Below are 18,625 nucleotides of genomic sequence, written 5' to 3' on the forward strand. Positions count from 1 at the left end.
GTTCTTCTTTCAGAGGAGATATCCAAAATGAGACAATGAACAGTGAAGTACCCAAATGGACCTTATAATACTTTGAGGAAATGGGACTACTCCCTATATCCTTGACAATAGTGCTTCTTCACCAGAAACAAATTATCTAGTAATTCATCTCATTGTTTTTGTGGGATCTTGCTACTCCATGAGTGGCAGTGGTTGTTTCAGTGCAAAGGAAACAACTGCACTTTGAATTTGAACCAGTGAAAAGTTTCCAGGAAATAAGATATAATTGTAGATGCACTTTTCTACTCTTTTGTTATACAATTTAGTTTTTCATGCTTTTTCTTCCCCTTGAATGTAGAAAATATTAGACCCCATGCCTAAATTTAACGGAATGCAAATACTATGAAGGGAGTAATTATAGGTTCAATGGGATTTGTAAACTGCAGGGATTGCTAATGCAAAACAAGTGGAATAAAAACCCAAAAATAGCTGTGTGTAATGGAGTTTGTGATCATGTAACCAAGGAGTCGAACACCCTATTCCACTGATCCCTGGAAAAAGGATGCTCTTTGCTCATGATAGGTGTAAAAAGAACTGACATATTAATGTGACAGTGCTGTTGTGAGTGGGTGATTCAACTTAGCGCAGTCAATTAAGTTATTGGCCTAAGAATATTGAGCACTATATGCTACTTCTTGGAAAATATTCTGCAGCAATCAAGTTAATAGGGCAGATCTTTACTTGCAAAGTAATAATGCTCTCCAAAACTTATTCTCACTGTCGTGCCCAGGAAAGCTGCACTTCGCGTGTGCTGAGTTCCTCCAGCATTGTGTGTGTGTGGCTTGGATTTCCAGCATCCGCAGAGTTTCTCTTGTCTGCTAGGAGTAATTGATTGCTCCAGTTACACAGAGGTTCCCAACCCTTTTTATGCCATGGACCCAGACCATGAACCGAGGGTTCTGTAGACCCCAGGTTGGGAACCCTTGTATACGTAAACATTATAGGTACCGTGTGATAGATTAAAGCAAGCAAATTGTTTAAAACCATCCCAACTTTCAGTGCACTACTGTACAAAGTTGGGATCTACTTCATTGGCTTTAGCAACTTAATAGCTGCTAAACAAAGTCTGTGTCACTAAGTTGCATGTTCACAAATATCTACCCAGGACAGGCTAACTCCTGGGATGGAATGGTAGTCTAATTGGATCTGACTGGCCTGATCTAGTCTAATTGAATTTGGGAGGATGAGCGCTGATCTTGGAGATGAGAGAGGATTGATGCCTAGAGGTTTCCAGTAGTGACCAAATCTTCAACAAAGACACTTAGTTACAAGATTAAGGTGGCTATTTAAAACTGAGGTACAGAGGAACAACACCTGGCAGATTCAGGTAAATCTCAGGAATTCTCTACATGCCAGAGGGTTATGGAGGCTAGATTATTTGGAATATTTAATTAGGAAGATGATATATATTTGGAAAAAAATTAAGGAATTGAGGTTTATGGGAAACTGGCTGTGGAGATAAGGCCTGGGGCAGGTCAGCCCCAATCATGGGATGGGCTTGAGGACCCTAGACTTGCTCCTTTTCTCTTGTGATCTTATATAAATAGGTAACTGATTTGGCAAGAGGTGTCTTGATGGGGACAGATGACACATAAACATCAGATCTATTTATCAGCACGGTGTAAGCTCGTGAATGTTAGACTCTGCCATTCTTTCTGGAGAAAGTGCCAAGAATGAATTAAAACTCACTTTCCAAAGAAAAGAAATCTGTAACATGGAGGTAAGTGGAAGAAAACAAATACCAATACTTGATGGACTTGGAAAAATATGCAAATGAACATGGAAGCACTGAATACTAAATTAACAGATGGTAGGTAAAACTTCAACTACAATCGCTGTTATAAAGTAATGTTGCATCAGCATTATAAATATTAAAATAACTATTTCCTGTTGTCACAAGTGATGTTCATTTTATGTTTTGAAACAGCCTATTGACCTGAGATGCTGCCAGTCTAAAGTGAATCCTGACAAGAGTTCTCTTCATTCTCTATAAATGCAATTTCTAAACAGTACAATTTTGCATCGCTTATTCTCAATGACATCAAATTATTCATTTGCCACAGTGGTGACATGCTTAATGTGGTATGAAGCAAAACATCTGTTACTAGGGATTCTGTTAATTGCATTTTGGTTTTGTTTTTCACAGAGTTATGCTGTTAGTTGCTGAGTGTGATCAGTATGTTCAAATATAATGTCGATCAGCATTAGAAAAGAAACACGGTATCATCTTTCTTTTTCAGAGAAAAGCATTCCTTAATCTCAATATACAAAAACACACCACTGCACTGGAAAAGAGAACAGGAGGGAAGGTTGTTTCATTGAGATGATACACAAACAGCCTACCTGGACAGGGTAAAATATTGCCTGGAGCATAGGAAGAATGTCACAAAAGAAAAAGTCCCAAATTTCAGCCACTGTGTCGAGTAATTTCTGTCCTATATAAAATAAATGCATATTTTATGAGAAAGGAAGGCCTGTAATCATACAACAGATTGAAACAGTTGATTTTAATCATAGTTAACAATTACTATATTTTCCATTTTTTATGCTGTCTTTTTTTGATTATGTGGGAAATGGTTATTCAGCCCACTGAGTCTATGAGGGTTATCCAAGGATCCCCATCGACCCCACTCCCCTACCTTATTTCCTGGTAACCTATTCTCTCGCGTATTAACAGCCACAAATCTCCCACCTGCATGAGGAGTGAACTGTGATGACTGATCTACCAACCAGTATGTTTTTGGGATGTGAGAGGAAATGGGAAGACCTGGGGAATTCTGGGTGCTCAAAGGAAGACATGCAAACTCCACCCAGACAGCATCTGGTTGGGGACTGAAAATAAATTTTGGGAGCTGAGAGACAGCTGCACTACCTGCAGCAACACCGTGCCATGCACTACACGACACTATTCTGCATTAATAGCTACAATTATGCTAGCCAGCCCCTGTTTACAAGTGACATTTTCATGGGTGTTCAGTTATATTCTTGCCTTACTTCATCTTAACTTTTTGGTACCAACGTAATTTTAATTTTTTTGTAAGGGGGATCATTCAGCATAGTATAAAAATGTTTCAGATTCAGATTTATTTGTGCATCGAAACATACTGTGAAATGCATCATTTGCATTAACAAACAACAAAAAAGGGATGTGTTTGTGGCATCCCACAAGTATTACCACACATTCTGGCACCAACACAGCATGCTCAAATGAACAACACAGAAAACAAAAAAAAACAGAACACACCAAGTGACAAAGCAACAACTGTAAAACAAGACCCATACGTTCCTCCCAACACACACGTACAGTCCTCAAACCCAATTTCAAATTGATAAGTGTCCGAAGGGGGAATTATGTCAAAGAATTATCAGGATATTCTCACAAAATATTATCAGGCAGAAAATATAATCCAATAAGGAAACTCTCTCTTTTCATCCTGGTGCACTTTGCATCTGGCCTTCATTTTAAATACTCACTTGTTTAGGCAGCCTGTCATGGAATGGGCATAAATTTCAACTCACCCCCCCTAGTGATAGGTCAAGGACTCTCTCATCAAACAACTTGTAAGTGAAGAATGAAGGAGGAGTAAAACTAGAAATGTGAGAGCTAATCCACACTGCTCATGTTCAAACTAGCCAATCAATGATAGGATGCCATTAACAGTTGCTACAGAGGGGACTATAACCAATACATCACCTTTGGATCTTAGAGTTGCAATGTACGTCAGCAAACTCAACTGGAGAAACAAGATTAATATGCTTATCCAATTAGATACTTAAATCAGCATCAGAAACCAACCATCAAACTGCCTTAAATATCTGTTCATGTTATGACGTTACCTGATTTGCAAATAAGATGGAAATCTAGTTTGGACGGGGGTGTGTGTCTGTGTGTGTGTCTGTCTGTCTGTCTCTCTGAGAAAGAGATGTGGTAATAAGTGTTTTCTTCAAATTTGTAGGTCGGTTGTCTTTGGAAAAAATGTCTGTAAAGTGTCATACATCGCGCAGGACTTTAATTAAAATTTAAACAATTTATTTTTGAAAAATATACGTCAGCAATTTAAAAAGACATCACTGGCACTGAAGAGTTTACAATTTTAAATAAACCTGTCACTTAACACAGTCACAGAAATGGCAATTATATTGTATTGAGGAGGCACATTCTGGAGAAGATCTCAACCAATCCTTCCACATGGTTACTACCAGTTCTCTCAAACAGAATATGCACGATTCATGATTTGCATTGAATTACACTGACACTCACAAAACTGCTTCCTTACCTTCATAAAATCGTATTTTGTCCCTCAAAATCACCATGCCTTTAGTCAGCAGTTGATTCTACAGGTGGAAAGGAAAACAAAAGTCGATATTCAACACATTAATGACCATTCTGATTCCTGCATTCAACTTGGAAAGTACAAACATGTAAACATTGATTTTAAAGTCCAGAATCAGGATTAAATACCCTGTATGTAAATAAGGGCACTAATGACAATCATTAAGGGTAAAAGCAAAATTCCTTTTCCACTGTAATTAATGTTTCAGAGTTACAAAGCTGTAGCACTTGCTTTAAACAGACAATACTAAGAATGCTGATCAGATTATTAAAGGGACAGCTTTATCAGGAGCAAAGCACACTTTTAATCGGGTTGTATACGGGGATATTTTCTAATTAAAGCTTCTAAAATAGAATCTTTGCTTAGGAGAGATTTATTCACTCTATTGTGTCAGTGAAGAGCTAGGTAGAATTCAAATAAAGCAAGCTTTGTGAAGAATTCAAATTACAATGGGTTTGTAGAAGTTTCAGAGCGAAGACAACTATAATGCTCTGCATGAAAAAAAAGAGGGTTTATCAGCAAATAGTTAAGTAGATCTTGCTGGATCTATTTAGCAGATAATTACAAAACAGTCTAAAAATATATTTACAGGAATAAACCTTGCTGTGCCTTTTCATTCTATAGGTCACTCCTCCCAACTACTGAAACACTGAGTTGTTCTGAGATGTGGTGCTTCTATTTCAGGTAGAACATGTGGCAGTTTAGCATTTAATATTCTCAGAATAAGAAAGAAGACAAAAATTAGTTGTCAGCAGAATATTAACCTTTAGAAGTCTTTGATGCTGCCACAGTGTGGACCATTTTCATATGAACAGTTAGCAAGTCAGCTAAATGACAATAATGTCAGAGGTTCACAATCGTGCCACAGGCTGGAGGAACATTTTAACTTAAGCAATAAAAATTTCAGATTGGACTGCTTAAAAAAGTCACATGAAGGTACAGAATCAATATGGGATTAATCTGGGATTGCTCAGTAAAAGACATGCAAATAAAGCAACTGCTGTTGAAGCAGGCCATAATACAGTACTTCTCCCTACTGTTTATGGATGTGATGGATAGTAAATAGAACCATTGTGGTGCTGATGCCAGGGAAACTCAATCAGACACCATCAAGAGTGATTATTATTACTATCTTTCAATCTCCTGTTCCTTGTTTCCGATTAAACAGTGCCAGTATTTGCTCTAATTGTGATGTTGGAATTTGGGTAAATGGATTCATATCAGCTGATCCTACTGGGAAGGGTGGGTGGTTGATGAGTTTAGAAGGGTGGGTGAATTAAAAACTCACAGAGGAGCAGTTTGTAAGACACCTGACGTGGGGCTGGTCACTGTAGTAGAATGAGAGGAGTTTTCTCTCTTCCCCACAGTCCAGCACAACACTGGAATTCCATGCTGACCAGGGGCACCAAATGCCTGGACAACATGGCTCAAGACCCCCAGCCGTACTCTCGAAGGAGGTGGGCCCAGGAGAAGTTCCAGCACAAACTTCCATTGATACAAAATAAACTGGAAATAACTGTTAGCATGTTCCATTCTAGAGAGAGGAAAAAATCTTCTTTTCAGTTGCAGAAGACTGAAGAAGAAAAAAATGTGAAGTATTAACATTTAGCTACAGCATATATATTACACTTTTGGTGGAAGTACTGAACCCGCAAGATGGAGATAACGAAGCACAAACTAATCAGTGAAACATCTGTGCTGCTTTTGACTGACGCAACTCTTCCCTATCAGTAATCATGGGTATACTTTACAGAGATTGCCGATTATTATCTGCCCCAGAAACTGAGAAAGGTTGTTAACATGTTTATAAAGATAAAAACCCTTCTTGGAACAACATTCTCATTTCAGGAACCTTATCAGAAAGAAATTGCACTCTGCTGTTCTTCTGTTAGGTAAGCCTACGATTCAGGGTGGAGGAAGGGCATTCTGCAATTTAGCTAAATCCTGGTTAACTCTGAGTCAGCAATTTCCTAGTGTTAGACTTAAACTTCTGCATTGTTGACAGCCAGCTGAGAAAGTTCCACTGCCCTACTTTAAAAGCAATTCAAAAGATGCTCCTGTAGTTTTTAAATTCATGGATAATTTTCCTTAGTATTTTTATATTGTTCATCGCTTGCACCTAGTATCATTTACCAGCAGCATACATTGGAAACATACAAACTTGAAGCCTTCGGGAACAGCTATACTTTTTAGTTGTTATATCTAAGCAATTCTGAAGGTTAAATTTAGTGGCCATCAGAAGTGACTTAGGTTTGCCAAACTAATTCTCCCCATAAAAGATTTGTGTATCATTAATCTAATAAATGATGAGCACAAGAAATCAAGTGGGAGCAAAGAATCAAAGGTCATGCTTGCAAAAGCTCCAAAGCAGATGAGAAAGAAGAATACAGTGGATTGTAGTTAATTGTGACACATCGGGACAAGTACATTTTGGCCTAATTAAGCGGCTGTCCCAATTAGCCGAAGTTTCATGGAAATAGTTAAAAAGGGATAAAAAAGACAAACTACCATTTAACTGAGTAACAAATTATGTATTTAAATGAAGTACAGAACTAATTAAAACACTATCCCAATACTACTACAATACTATAAAACTATGTATTAGGTTATAATTGTTATCGGCAGAGGAACTCATCCAGTGTATCTGTACACTGCTGTGTTCCTTTGATTGACTGTAAATGAACAAAATCAGCACAGCAGCTAGTACAGATAATAGACTGCCTTCATACAATGCTTTCGACAATTGCATCCTCCAAATCTTCATTTTCATTGTAACATTCAAGATGATTCTCAATATGTTCAAATTCTTCATAGTTCCTAACCTGTCAAAGTAGTGAAATCTTTTCATTTTCACTCCTGGCCGTTTCTGGTACCTCTAAGCCAGAATGCTTGAAACCGCAGTGGAAAAAAGTTCTGAACTGTCTTACCGTTTACTTCCATATGTAACGGAGAATAATCAGGCCATTTGGCCCATCAGGTCTGCTCCATCATTCCACCAGGGCTGATTTATTATCCATCTCAATGCCCATTTTTCTGCCTTCTTCCCATAACCTTTGACACTCTGATTAATCAAGAACCTACTGACATCCACCTTAAATATACCTAATAACTTGGCCTGCTCAGCTGTCTGTCACAATGAACTCAACAGATTCACCACCCTCTGGATGAAGAAGTTTTTCCTCACTCCCTGTATTAAATGGACATTCATTATTTCCGATGCTGTGCCCTCTGGCCCTATAGGAAACATCCTCTCCACATCTGCTCCATCTAGGCCCTTCAATATTCGATAGGTTTCAATGAGAAACCACCCCCCCCACCTTATTCTTCTAAACTTCAGTGAGTACAGGCCCTATGCCATCAAATGCTCTTCACACATTAACCCTTTCCTGGGATCATTCTCATGAGCCTCCCCTGGACTCTCCAATGCCAGCATACCGTTTCTTAAAGGGCTCAGAACTGCTCACAACATTCCAAATGTATTTTACCCAATGCCTTATAAAGCCTCAGCATTACACCCTTGCTTTTATATTCTTGTCCTCGCGAAATGAATGCTAACATTGCATTTGCCTTCCTTACTACCGACTCAACCCGCAAATTAACCGTTAGGGAATCCTGCATGAGGACTCCCAAGTCCCTTTTCTACCTCTGATTGTTGAATTTTCTCCCCATTTAGAAAATGGCCCATGCCTTTATTCTGTCTATCAAAGTGCATGACTGTGCATTTCCCTATACTAGATTCCATCTGCCACTGCTTTACCCATTCTCTCAATCTGTCTGTCCTTTTGCAGACACACCGTTTCCTCAACAGTAACTGCCCCTCCACCTGTCTTTGTATCGTATGCAGACTTGTCCACAAAACCATCAATTCCTTCATCCAATTCATTTACATATGATATGAATTGAGTGGTCTCAACACTGACCCCTGCAGCACACAGTAGTCTCCGGCAGCCACCCAGAAAAGGCCACTTTATTCTGATTTTTTGCCTCCTGCTAGGTCAGCCAATCTTCTATTCATGCTAGTACCTTTCCTGTTATACCATGGGCTCTCATCTTGTTAAGTAGCGTCATGGGGGCACCTTGTCAAAGGCCTTCCGAAAATATAAATATCAACATCTACTGACTCTCCTTTGTCTGTCCTGCCTGTTTTTCCTTCAAAAGAATTCCAACATATATGTCAGGCAAGATTTCCCCTTCAGAAAATCGTGCTACTTTATCATGTGCTTCCAAGTACTCTGAAACATCATCCATAATAATAGACTCTAACATTTCTTCAACCACTTAAGTCAAGATAACCAGTACATAATTTCCTTTCTTCTGCCTCCCTCCCTTCTTAAACAGTGGCATGAAATTTGCAATTTTCCAGACTTTGGGAAACCACTCCAGAATCTAGTGATTCTTGAATGCCTCCATAATCTCTTCAGCTACCTGTTTCAAAACCCTGAGGTGTAGTCCATCTGGTCCAGGTGACCTATCTACCTTCAGACTTTTCAGTTTCCCAAGCACCTTCTCCTTAGTAATAACAACATTACTCACTTCTGCCCCGACACTCTCATATTTCTGGCATTCTGTTAGTGTCTTCCACAGTGAAGAATGACTCAAAATACTTACTCAGTTTGTCCACCATTTCTTTGACTCTCCAGCATCATTTTCCAATGGTCCAATATCCACTCAAGTCACCTTTTTTCAATTTATATATCTGAAATTTTTTTTGTATCCTCTTTTATGTTAGAGGCTAGATTACGTTCGTATTTCAACTTTTATCTCTTTATGGCTTTTTAGTTGCCTTCTGTTAGTTTTTAAAAGCTTCCCAATTTCCTCCAATTTCCAACCAATTTTTGTGATATTGTAATGCCATTTCTTTCGCTTTTATAGTTTTTGATTTCCCTTGTGTCATTCTTCCTTTAGAATACCACAGCTTATTTGGGATCTATCCGAATTGCTCCCAGGCACTCCAGCCATTGGCGTTCTGCTGTCATCCTTGCTAGCGTCCCCTTCCAATTAACGTTGGACAGCTCTCCTCTCATGCCTCTGCAATTCCCTTTGCTCCATTGTAACACTGATACATCTGACTTCATCTTCGCCCTCTCCAACTGCAGGGTGAATTCTATCATATTATAATCACTGCCTTCTAATGTTTTTTTACCTGAAGTTCACTAATCAAATCTGGTTCATTATCACAACACCCAATCTAGAATTGCCTTTTCCCTGTTGGGCTCAACCACAATCTGCTCCAGAAAGCCATCTCTTTGGCATTCTACAAATTCCTTCTTTTGGGATCCAGCACCAACCTGATTTTCCCAATCTACTTGCATATTGAATCCCCCCATGATTATTGTAATATTTCCCTTTTACATGCCTTTTCTATCTTCCACTGTACTCTGTAGCCCACATCCTGGCTACTGTTCAGAGGCCTGTATATAACTCCCATCAGGGTCTTTTTACCCTTGCAGCTTAACTCTATCCACAAGGATTCTATATCTTCTGAACCTATGTCACCTCTTTCTCAGGATTTGATTTCATTTCTAACCAACAGAGCCAGCCACTCCCTCTGCCTATCTGCCTGTCCTTTCGATACATCGTGAATTCTTGGATGTTAAGTTCTCAACTATGATTTTCTTTCAGCCACGACTCAGAAGCACCCACAACATCATACCTGCTAATCTCTAACCGCACTACAAGATCATCTACCTTATTCTGTATACTACCTGCATTCAAATCTAACACCCTCAGTCCTGTATTCCTTGCCTGGGACAAAAATCATTGCTTTTTGAGCACAAACACAGGCAACTGATGTGATTTTAAATTCTTTGTGCAGTGTCTAATGGACACACAAGTGCATGTGTCTAATGCTAGTGAGAAACTGCTTAGCAACAATCTCCTCCCTCAATTAACCAGCATAATGTCCCAAATAAATGCAGGGAATCGTGGCTATTTTCTCAATTAGGTTTTGTTCTTTAAGAATTGTCCCAAATAAATGGCTGCCCCAATCACGGACTGAGCATGGGTCCATGGTGCAGAAGGGAAAGAGGGAGAAGAGGGGATTGGTAGTGATAGTGTACTCAATAGTCAGAGGAACAGACAGGAGATTCTGTGGACGTGAATGGGTCATTCGGTTGGCATGTTGCCTCCTAGGTGTCAGGGTCGGGGCATTCGGACCGCGTCCACAGCATTTTGGAGGGGGAGGGAGAGCAGCAAGATGTCTTGGTACATATTGGTACCAATGACAAAGGAAGGAAAAGCAAAGAGGTCCTGAAGAGAGAATTTAGAGAGCTAGGTAGAAAGCTGAGAAGCAGAACCTCCAGGGTAGTAATTTCTGGATTGCTGCCTGTGCCGCGCGCCAGTGAGGGTAGAAACAGGATGATTTGGCAGATAAATGCGTGGCTGACAAGCCGGTGCAAGGGCAGGGCTTCAGGTTCTTGGATCATTGGGATCTCTTCTGGGGGAGGTATGACCTGTTCAAAATGGATGGGTTGCATATGAACCCGAGGGGGACCAATATTCTCGCAGGCAGGTTTGTTAGAGCTGTTGGGGAGGGTTTGAACTAATTTGGCAGGGGGATGGGAATCGGAGTGAAGGGAGTCAGGATAGGACAGATGGTAAAAATAAGAAACAAAGATAACATGCAGTCAGACCGTCAGGAAGGGGCAGGCAAATCATAGGACAAAATTGCAGCCAGCAAGGTGAGTATCAGTGTATTAGAGTTGCAGAATCAAAAAGGGTAGTAAATACATTACTCAAGGTGTTATATCTCACTGCACGGAGTATAAGAAATAAGGTTGATGATCTTGTTGCACTTTTTAAAATTGTCAAGTATGATGCTGTGGGACTCACTGAGTCATGGCTGAAGGATGGTTGTAGTTGGGAGCTGGATATCCAAGGTTACACGTTGTATCGGAGGGATAGGAAGATTGGCAGAGGGAGTGGCATAGCTCTACTGGTAAAGAATGCCAGCAAATCAATAGAAAGATGTGTCATAGAATCAGAAGATGTTGAATTGTTGTGGGTTGAGTTAAGAAACTGCAAGGGTAAAAGGACCCTGATGGCAGTTATATACAGTACAGGCCTCCAAACAGTAGCTGGGATATGTACCATAGATTACAACGGGAAATAGAAAAGGCATGTCAAAAGGGCAATGTTATGATAGTCATGGGAGATTTTAACATGTAGGTAGATTGGAAAAATCAGGTTAGTAATGGATCTCAAGAGAGTGAATTTGTTGAATGCCTACGAGATGGCTTTTTAGAGCAGCTTGTTGTTGAGCCTACTAGGGGGATCAGCTATACTGGATTGGGTGTTATGTAATGAACTGAAAGTGATTAGGGAGCTTAGGTAAAGGAACCCTTGGGAGGTAGTGATCACAATATGATTGAGTTCAACTTGAAATTTGATAAGGAGAAAATAAAGTCTGACATAGCAGTATTTCAGTAGAGTATATGGAGGAGTTAAAATGGCGCTAAACGGCCACTCCTTTGCTTGCATCTTCGAAAACAACTCTATTTCCATCTTTAATATCTTTATTTTTCCCTTTCAGGGTTCTTTTGAAGACCCTGACCTGGAGTTACATGCTGACTTCGGTTCTCTGTGGGAATCGGACCCGTTCTCGGTGTTTCAGGACCGGCCGTTGTTCAGCACACCAGGAGGTAGGCCTGAGAGGCGGCCTAGTGTTCGGAAGCCTAAGATCTTGGAGCTCTGGATACGGGCAAATCGAGGGTCGGTGTCACGTCAGGAGACTCGTGTGTTGTCGGGGGGGCTGGAAAATCTTTCAATGTGGGCCCGAAGACCTCAGATCTTTGCGATCTTCGGGCACAGAGCTTGTAAAAAGCAACGAAACGGATTTTTTAACGTCATAAACCAGCAGGTTGCTGTTATGTCTCTCGCTCGCTGTGAAAATGGGGGACACCTCCCTCTCCTTTGCCAGGGAGGGAGAGAACCTGTGGGTTGCCGAATGCCGGATGAATTGCGATAGTATTTGGGGTGACTGCAAGGTCTGTGTTTTTGCTATCGCTTAGCTCACGCTTGTGCTTGGTAGCGGGTGCGCTTTTTGTTTTGCTGGTGGGGGAAGGGGGGCATTGTTGCTCACTGCCGCTTACGTGCAGGAGGGGGAGCTCTGGGGTTCTCACGTTTAACTGTCGTTCATTCTTTGGGGCACTTCTCTGTTTTCGTGGATGTTTTGCAAAGAAAAAGCATTTCAGGATGTATATTGTTTACATTTCTCTGACATTAAATTCAACCTTTGAGTGGTTTGAGAGAGGAGTTGGCCAAAGTAACTTGGATGGAGATGCTGGCAGGGATGACAGCAGAGCAGCAATGGCTTGAGTTTCTGGGAAATGAGGAAGTTGCAGGATAGATGTATTCCAAAAACAAAGAAATACTCAAATGCCAAATCGTACAACTGTGGCTGACAAGGGAACTCAAAGCTAATGTAAAAGCAAAAGAGAGGGCATACAACAAAGCAAAAATTAGTGGGAAGGTAGAAATTGGGAAGCTGTTAAAAACTTACAGAGAGCAACTGAAAGAATCATTAGGAGGGAAAAGATGAAATAAGAAAGCAAGCTAGCAGACAATATCAAAGTGGATAGTAAAAGCTTTTTCAAGTATGCAAAAAATAAAAGAGAGATGAGAGTGGATATAGGACAGCTAGAAAATAAGGCCAGAGAAATAACAATGGGGGACAAGGAGATGGCAGGTAAACTAAATGAGTATTTTGCAACAGCCTTCACTGTGGAAGACACTAGCTGTTTGCCAGATGTTGAAGGGTGTGAGGGAAGAGAAGTGAATGCAGTTACTATTTCAAGGGAGAAAGAGCTCAAAAAGCTGAAAGACCCAAGAGTACATAAATCACCCGGACCAGATCAACTGCACTGTAGGGTTCAGAAAGAGGTAACAGTAGATTGCGGAGGCATTAGTAATGATCTTTCAAAAATTATTGGACAATGGCATGGTGCCAGAGGACTGGAAAATTGCAAATGTCACCTAAGAAAGGAGGAAGGCAGCAGAAAGGAAATTATAGAGCAGTTAGCCTGACCTCAGCGATTGGGAAGATGTTGAGTCAATTGTTAAGGACGAGGTTGTGGAGTACTTGGTGACACAGGACAAGATAGGACAAAGTCATCATGGTTACCTTAAGGGAAAACCTTGCCTGATGGAATTTTTTGAGATTACATGTAGGCTAGATAAAGGGGATCAGAAGATGTTGAATCCTTGTGGATTGAGTTAAGAAATGTTGTATATTTGGACTTTCAGAAGGCCTTTGACAGGGTGCCACACATGAGGCTGCTTACCAAGTTAAGAGTCCATGGCATTACAGGAAAATTACTAGCATGGTTAGAGCATTGGCTGATTGGTAGGAGGTCACGAGTGGGAATAAAAAGATCCTTTTCTGGTTGGCTGCCAGTGACTAGTGGTGTTCCGCAGGGGTCGGTGTTGGGACCGCTTCTTTTTATGCTGTATATCAATGACTAGATGATGGAATAGATGGCATTGTTACCAAGTTTGCAGATGATGTGAAGTTTGGTGTTGGGGAATGTAGTGTTGAGGAAACTGGTAGGCTGCAGAACAGCTTAGAATAGGAGAATGGGTAAGAAAGTGGCAAATGAAATACAATATTGGAAAATACATGGTCATGCACTTCAGCAGAAAAAATAAACCTGCCGACTATTTCCTAAACGGGGGAAAAATCCAAAAATCAAGATGCAAAGGGACTTGGGAGTCCTTGTGCAGAACACCCTAAAGGTTCACTCGTAGGTTGAATTGATGGTGAAGAGGGCAACTGCAATGTTCACATTTATTTCAAGACGTCTAGAATATAAGAGCAGGGATGTGATGCTGAGGCTTTATAAGACGCCGATGAGGCATCATAAGGAGTTTTGTGCTCCTTATCTGAGAAAAGATGTGCTGGTATTGGAGAGGGTTCAGAGGAGGTTCACAAGGATGATTCCGGGAATGAGGAACGTTTGATGGTTCTGGGCCTGTACTTGCTGGAATTTAGAAAGATGAGGGTAAATCTCATTGAAACCTGAATGTTGAAAGGCCCAGACACAGTAGATGTGGAAATGATGTTTCCTTTGGTGGGGGAGTCTAGGACAAGAGGATAGAGGAGCATCCATTTCAAAGAGAAATGTGGAGAAATTTCTTTAGCCAGAGAGTGGTGACTTTGTGGAATTTGTTACCACAGGCAGCTGTGGAAGCCAGGTCATTGGGTGTATTTAAGGCAGAGATTGACAGGTTTTTGATTGGCCACGACATCAAAGGTTACGCAGAGAAGGCCAGGGAGTGGGGCTGAGGAGGGGAAAAAAGGATCAGCCGTGATTGAATGGCGGAGCAGACTCAATGGGCCAAATGGCTTAATTCTGCTCCTATGTCTTATGGTCCGATGTATTAACCAAATGCCCAGTCAACTGGAATCCAGTGTTTCTGGAATTGTACTTCATGCAGAGAGTAAACTATAAACAGCAAGATTCAGAAGATAGTTGTTGGAATTTGTTAACTAAATAAGCATCATTTTCAAATGTCAGTCAAAATGTATTAAGGAAAAAGGCAATAAATCAATATATGGAGTAATGCCACTGATCAAACCAGATATAACCAAATTTGGTAGAAAAAGCTTGAAGGGCTCTGGCCATGAATATACTTGAGAGATAAAATGCTAGTTTAAAATACAAGTTATTTTGCCTCAGGTGTAATAAGTAGGAAGCACTATTGCCAAAGATTTATTACAATTTAGGGCCTTAAATTCTGCCACCATACACATGTGGTGAGAGACCAGCTGCAACCAAAGACATCATACATCAGTTTAGCTGAATAGAACTGTTGCAATAATAGCTTAATTTGTCAGATGTTTGTATGCTGGATAGTATCCAGGCCAACTATTCAATTCAAATAAAAAATCTTTGGGATTTCTTCTAACATTTGTTCATTAGCAGCTCATTTTTAAAGCAGATTCTCAGACCAACTACAATGAAATTTGGGTTGTTGTGGGGGGGGGGTTGAAGAGGAGGGAAACAGAGAGACAAAAACAGAAATTTGGGGTGGGCCTAGTCATCATATGGGAGCCCAAGCATGGGAGGATGAACCCTGGGCACCCTCCCAAGACTATGGTCAACACGCTCCTAGAAGACAGCGGCATGGCTAATGTAGATGAACTGAACACACTGATGAGAGAGAGGGAGAAGTGGAGAGTCTCATCATGCCTGACGCTGGCCCCCTAGGCCTGAGTCAACGAAGTAGTAGTAGCTGGGGAGAGGGGAAGATACTTGTTGTTTCATAATTTTTTTTTGTCAATTAAAGATAAACTCAGAACTACCCTGACGTTACTCTGTTAAACCTGGAAAACAAGGATGATCACGTGAAACACGGGACTGAGATAAGAGGTGAAACAACAGAACAAAAGCTGTTATTCAATTGGTATAAGATTGCATGGAATAGGATTTGGAGATTTACCGTTGAAAAATAAATCACTAATCCTAATGCAAACACGAGAAAATCTGCAGATGCTGGAAATTCAAGCAACACACACAAAGTGCTGGTGGAACACAGCAGGCCAGGCAGCATCTATAGGAAGAAATACAGTCGACATTTCGGGTCGAGACCCTTCATCAGGACTAACTGAAGGAAGAGCTAGTAAGAGATATGAATGTGGGAGGGGGAGGGGGAGATCCGAAATGATAGGAGAAGACAGGAGGGGGAGGGATGGAGCCAAGAGCTGGGAAGTTGATTGGCAAAAGGGATACAAGGCTGGAGAACGAGGAGTATAATAGGACGGAAGGCCTTGGAAGAAAGAAAGGGGGAGGGGAGCACCAGAGGAAGATGGAAAACAGGCAAGGAGTTATTGTGAGAGGGAAAGAGAGAAAAAAAATTTAAAAATTTGCAATGGGGTAAGAAGAGGAGGAGGGGCATTAATGGAAGTTAGAGAAATCAATGTTCATGCCATCAGGTTGGAGGCGACCCAGACGGAATATAAGATGTTGTTCCTCCATCCTGAGTGTGGCTTCATCTCGACAGTAGAGGAGGCCATGGATTGACATATCGGGAATGGGAATAGGACATGGAATTAAAATGTGTGGCCACTTGGAGATCCTGCTTCCTCTGGCGGACAGAGTGTAGGTGTTCAGCGAAGCGGTCTCTCAGTCTGCGTCACGTCTCACCAATATATAGAAGGCTACATTGGGAGCACCGGACGCAGTATATCACCCCAGCCGACTCACAGGTGAAGTTTCGCCTCACCTGGAAGGACTGTCTGGGGCCCTTTAATCCTAATTCTAACCCTAATGAATTGAGAGGATTTTGGTTGCAGAAGCTTTACAAAATTAAATTATATCTATATTTGAAATGAGTCTTATTCAGTGAAGACAATAATTTTGATGTTATTAAGATTAGAGAGCAATTTTTCATCAATAGTGAAGTGGACCTGTCCACCCTGGTCCACGTGACGTCAGTCAGGCCCCAACTTTGCAAATACCTGGCAGCATTCAGGCCATAAAGAAACAAAAGATCAAGAATGTTTTCCAAGCTACATTCGCATGCAGAATTCACACTCATTTGCTTTCAGCATTTTCTCTGAGATATGAGGGGTGATTGATAAGTTCATGGCCCAAGGTAGGAGGAGTCAATTTTAGGAAACCTAGCACATTTATTTTTTAACATAGCCCCCTTCTACATTTACACACTTAGTCCAGCGGTCGTGGAGCATACGGATCTTGGACCTCCAGAAAGTGTCCACAGCAGGGGTGATTGATAAGTTCCTGGCCTAAGGTAGAAGGAGCTGAGTTATACAGCTCTCATTACATGCACGTGTAGCTCAACTCTTTGAGAGATTATGCAGAAAGTTTGAAGTTAATAACTCATCAGGGGTGATTGATATGTTCGTGGCCTAAGGTAGAAGGAAATGAGTTATTAACCTCAAGCTTTCTGCATAATCACCCAAAGAATTGAACTGCATGTGCATGTAACGAGAGCTGTATAACTCACCTCCTTCTACCTTAGGCCACAAACTTATTAATCACCCCTGCTGTGGACACTTTCTGGAGGTCCAAGATCCATATGCTCCACGACCACTGGACTAAGTGTGTAAATGCAGGAGGGGACTATGTTGAAAAATAAATGTGCTAGGTTTTCTAAAATTGACTCCCTCTACCTTAGGCCACGAACTTATCAATCACCCCCCAACCCCCGTACTTTTGACGACTTTATCCCAGAGATAGAATTTTTACTTGTTTGGGTGTCTTACACCAAGCAAGTAGCAGGTCTTGCAAACAAGAAGCTGGATGAACTCAGCAGGTCAGGCACGTTCTGTGGAGGGGAACAGACAGCTGACGTTTGGGCCAAAACTGAACTGAAAGGGAAAAGGGAGAGAGCCAGTATAAAATAAAAAGGTGAGAGGAAGTGGTAGAGCAAGAACTTGCCCAAAATATTGACTATTCGTTTATCTCCACAGATGTTGCCCGACTTACTGAGTTTCTCCATCTTTTTGTTTTTGGTCCAGTTTCCAACAGCTGCAGCTTCCGTTGTCTCTAGCAGGTCTTGTTTCATATGGCTCACTTCCTGTTTTGAAGCCGAACTTCACATGATCATCTTTCGATTTCCCCAAAGATGACAACCCTTTCTGCCACGAGCACTCCCAGGTTACCAGAGTTAGAGTTTAATATGATCTTGTGGTTTGTATTAATGCTTGTGAAGACAATTATGCAAATGCTGTTAGAAGGCTGAATTCTCCACATCCCAGGAGGAAGCAAACAGGCTTCCACAACAACAGCAGTAAAAACAACTTTGGGGGATAAACATGATTACCACCAAAACTAGACATGAGCCTTAACAGTACATGATTAACTAATGCCTGTTGTTTCTGATGCAGGACACATCTCAACACAGGATACAAATAACTTCAGAAGGGTGAGGCGAGAGGATTTAGGGTTACCAAAGTGACTACTCCTCAGTGATGTCATTGCAAAGGATCTAGATTAGGATTGAAATGGCAGGCTTCAGAGTATGAAAATACAAAATTAAAAACTGCAGATGATCAAGTCTGAAACAACATCAGAAAATGCTGGAAACACCCTGTGTCTTTATTTAATGAGATACAGGGTGGAGGAGGCACTTCCGGCCTTTGAGCTGCGATGCGCAGCAATCCGCAATTTAACCCTACCCCGATCAAGGGACAATTTACACTGACCCATTAACCTATCAGCCAGTACATTTCTAGACCTTGGGAGGAAAGCAGGGCACCCAGAAGAAACCCAAGCTGCCATGGGGAGAAC

General features: G+C 41.1%; 1 protein-coding gene across 6 annotated transcripts in view; it reads right to left on the reverse strand.

Annotated features, from left to right (window-relative positions):
• LOC134351653 (proline-rich protein 5-like) overlaps window positions 1-18,625 on the reverse strand; it is a 139,294-nt gene that overhangs the window by 64,678 nt on the left and 55,991 nt on the right. For all 6 annotated transcript variants that reach the window (XM_063058103.1, XM_063058104.1, XM_063058105.1 and 3 more), the window contains 2 exons: window positions 4,317-4,374; window positions 2,383-2,474 (listed from right to left, as the gene is read on the reverse strand). In XM_063058103.1, the coding sequence (XP_062914173.1) occupies window positions 2,383-2,474; window positions 4,317-4,374 (150 nt within the window). The remainder of the gene's footprint in view (window positions 1-2,382; window positions 2,475-4,316; window positions 4,375-18,625) is intronic.

Source organism: Mobula hypostoma, chromosome 9, assembly GCF_963921235.1.
Source record: "Mobula hypostoma chromosome 9, sMobHyp1.1, whole genome shotgun sequence".
In the NCBI taxonomy this organism is placed as follows: domain Eukaryota; kingdom Metazoa; phylum Chordata; class Chondrichthyes; order Myliobatiformes; family Myliobatidae; genus Mobula; species Mobula hypostoma.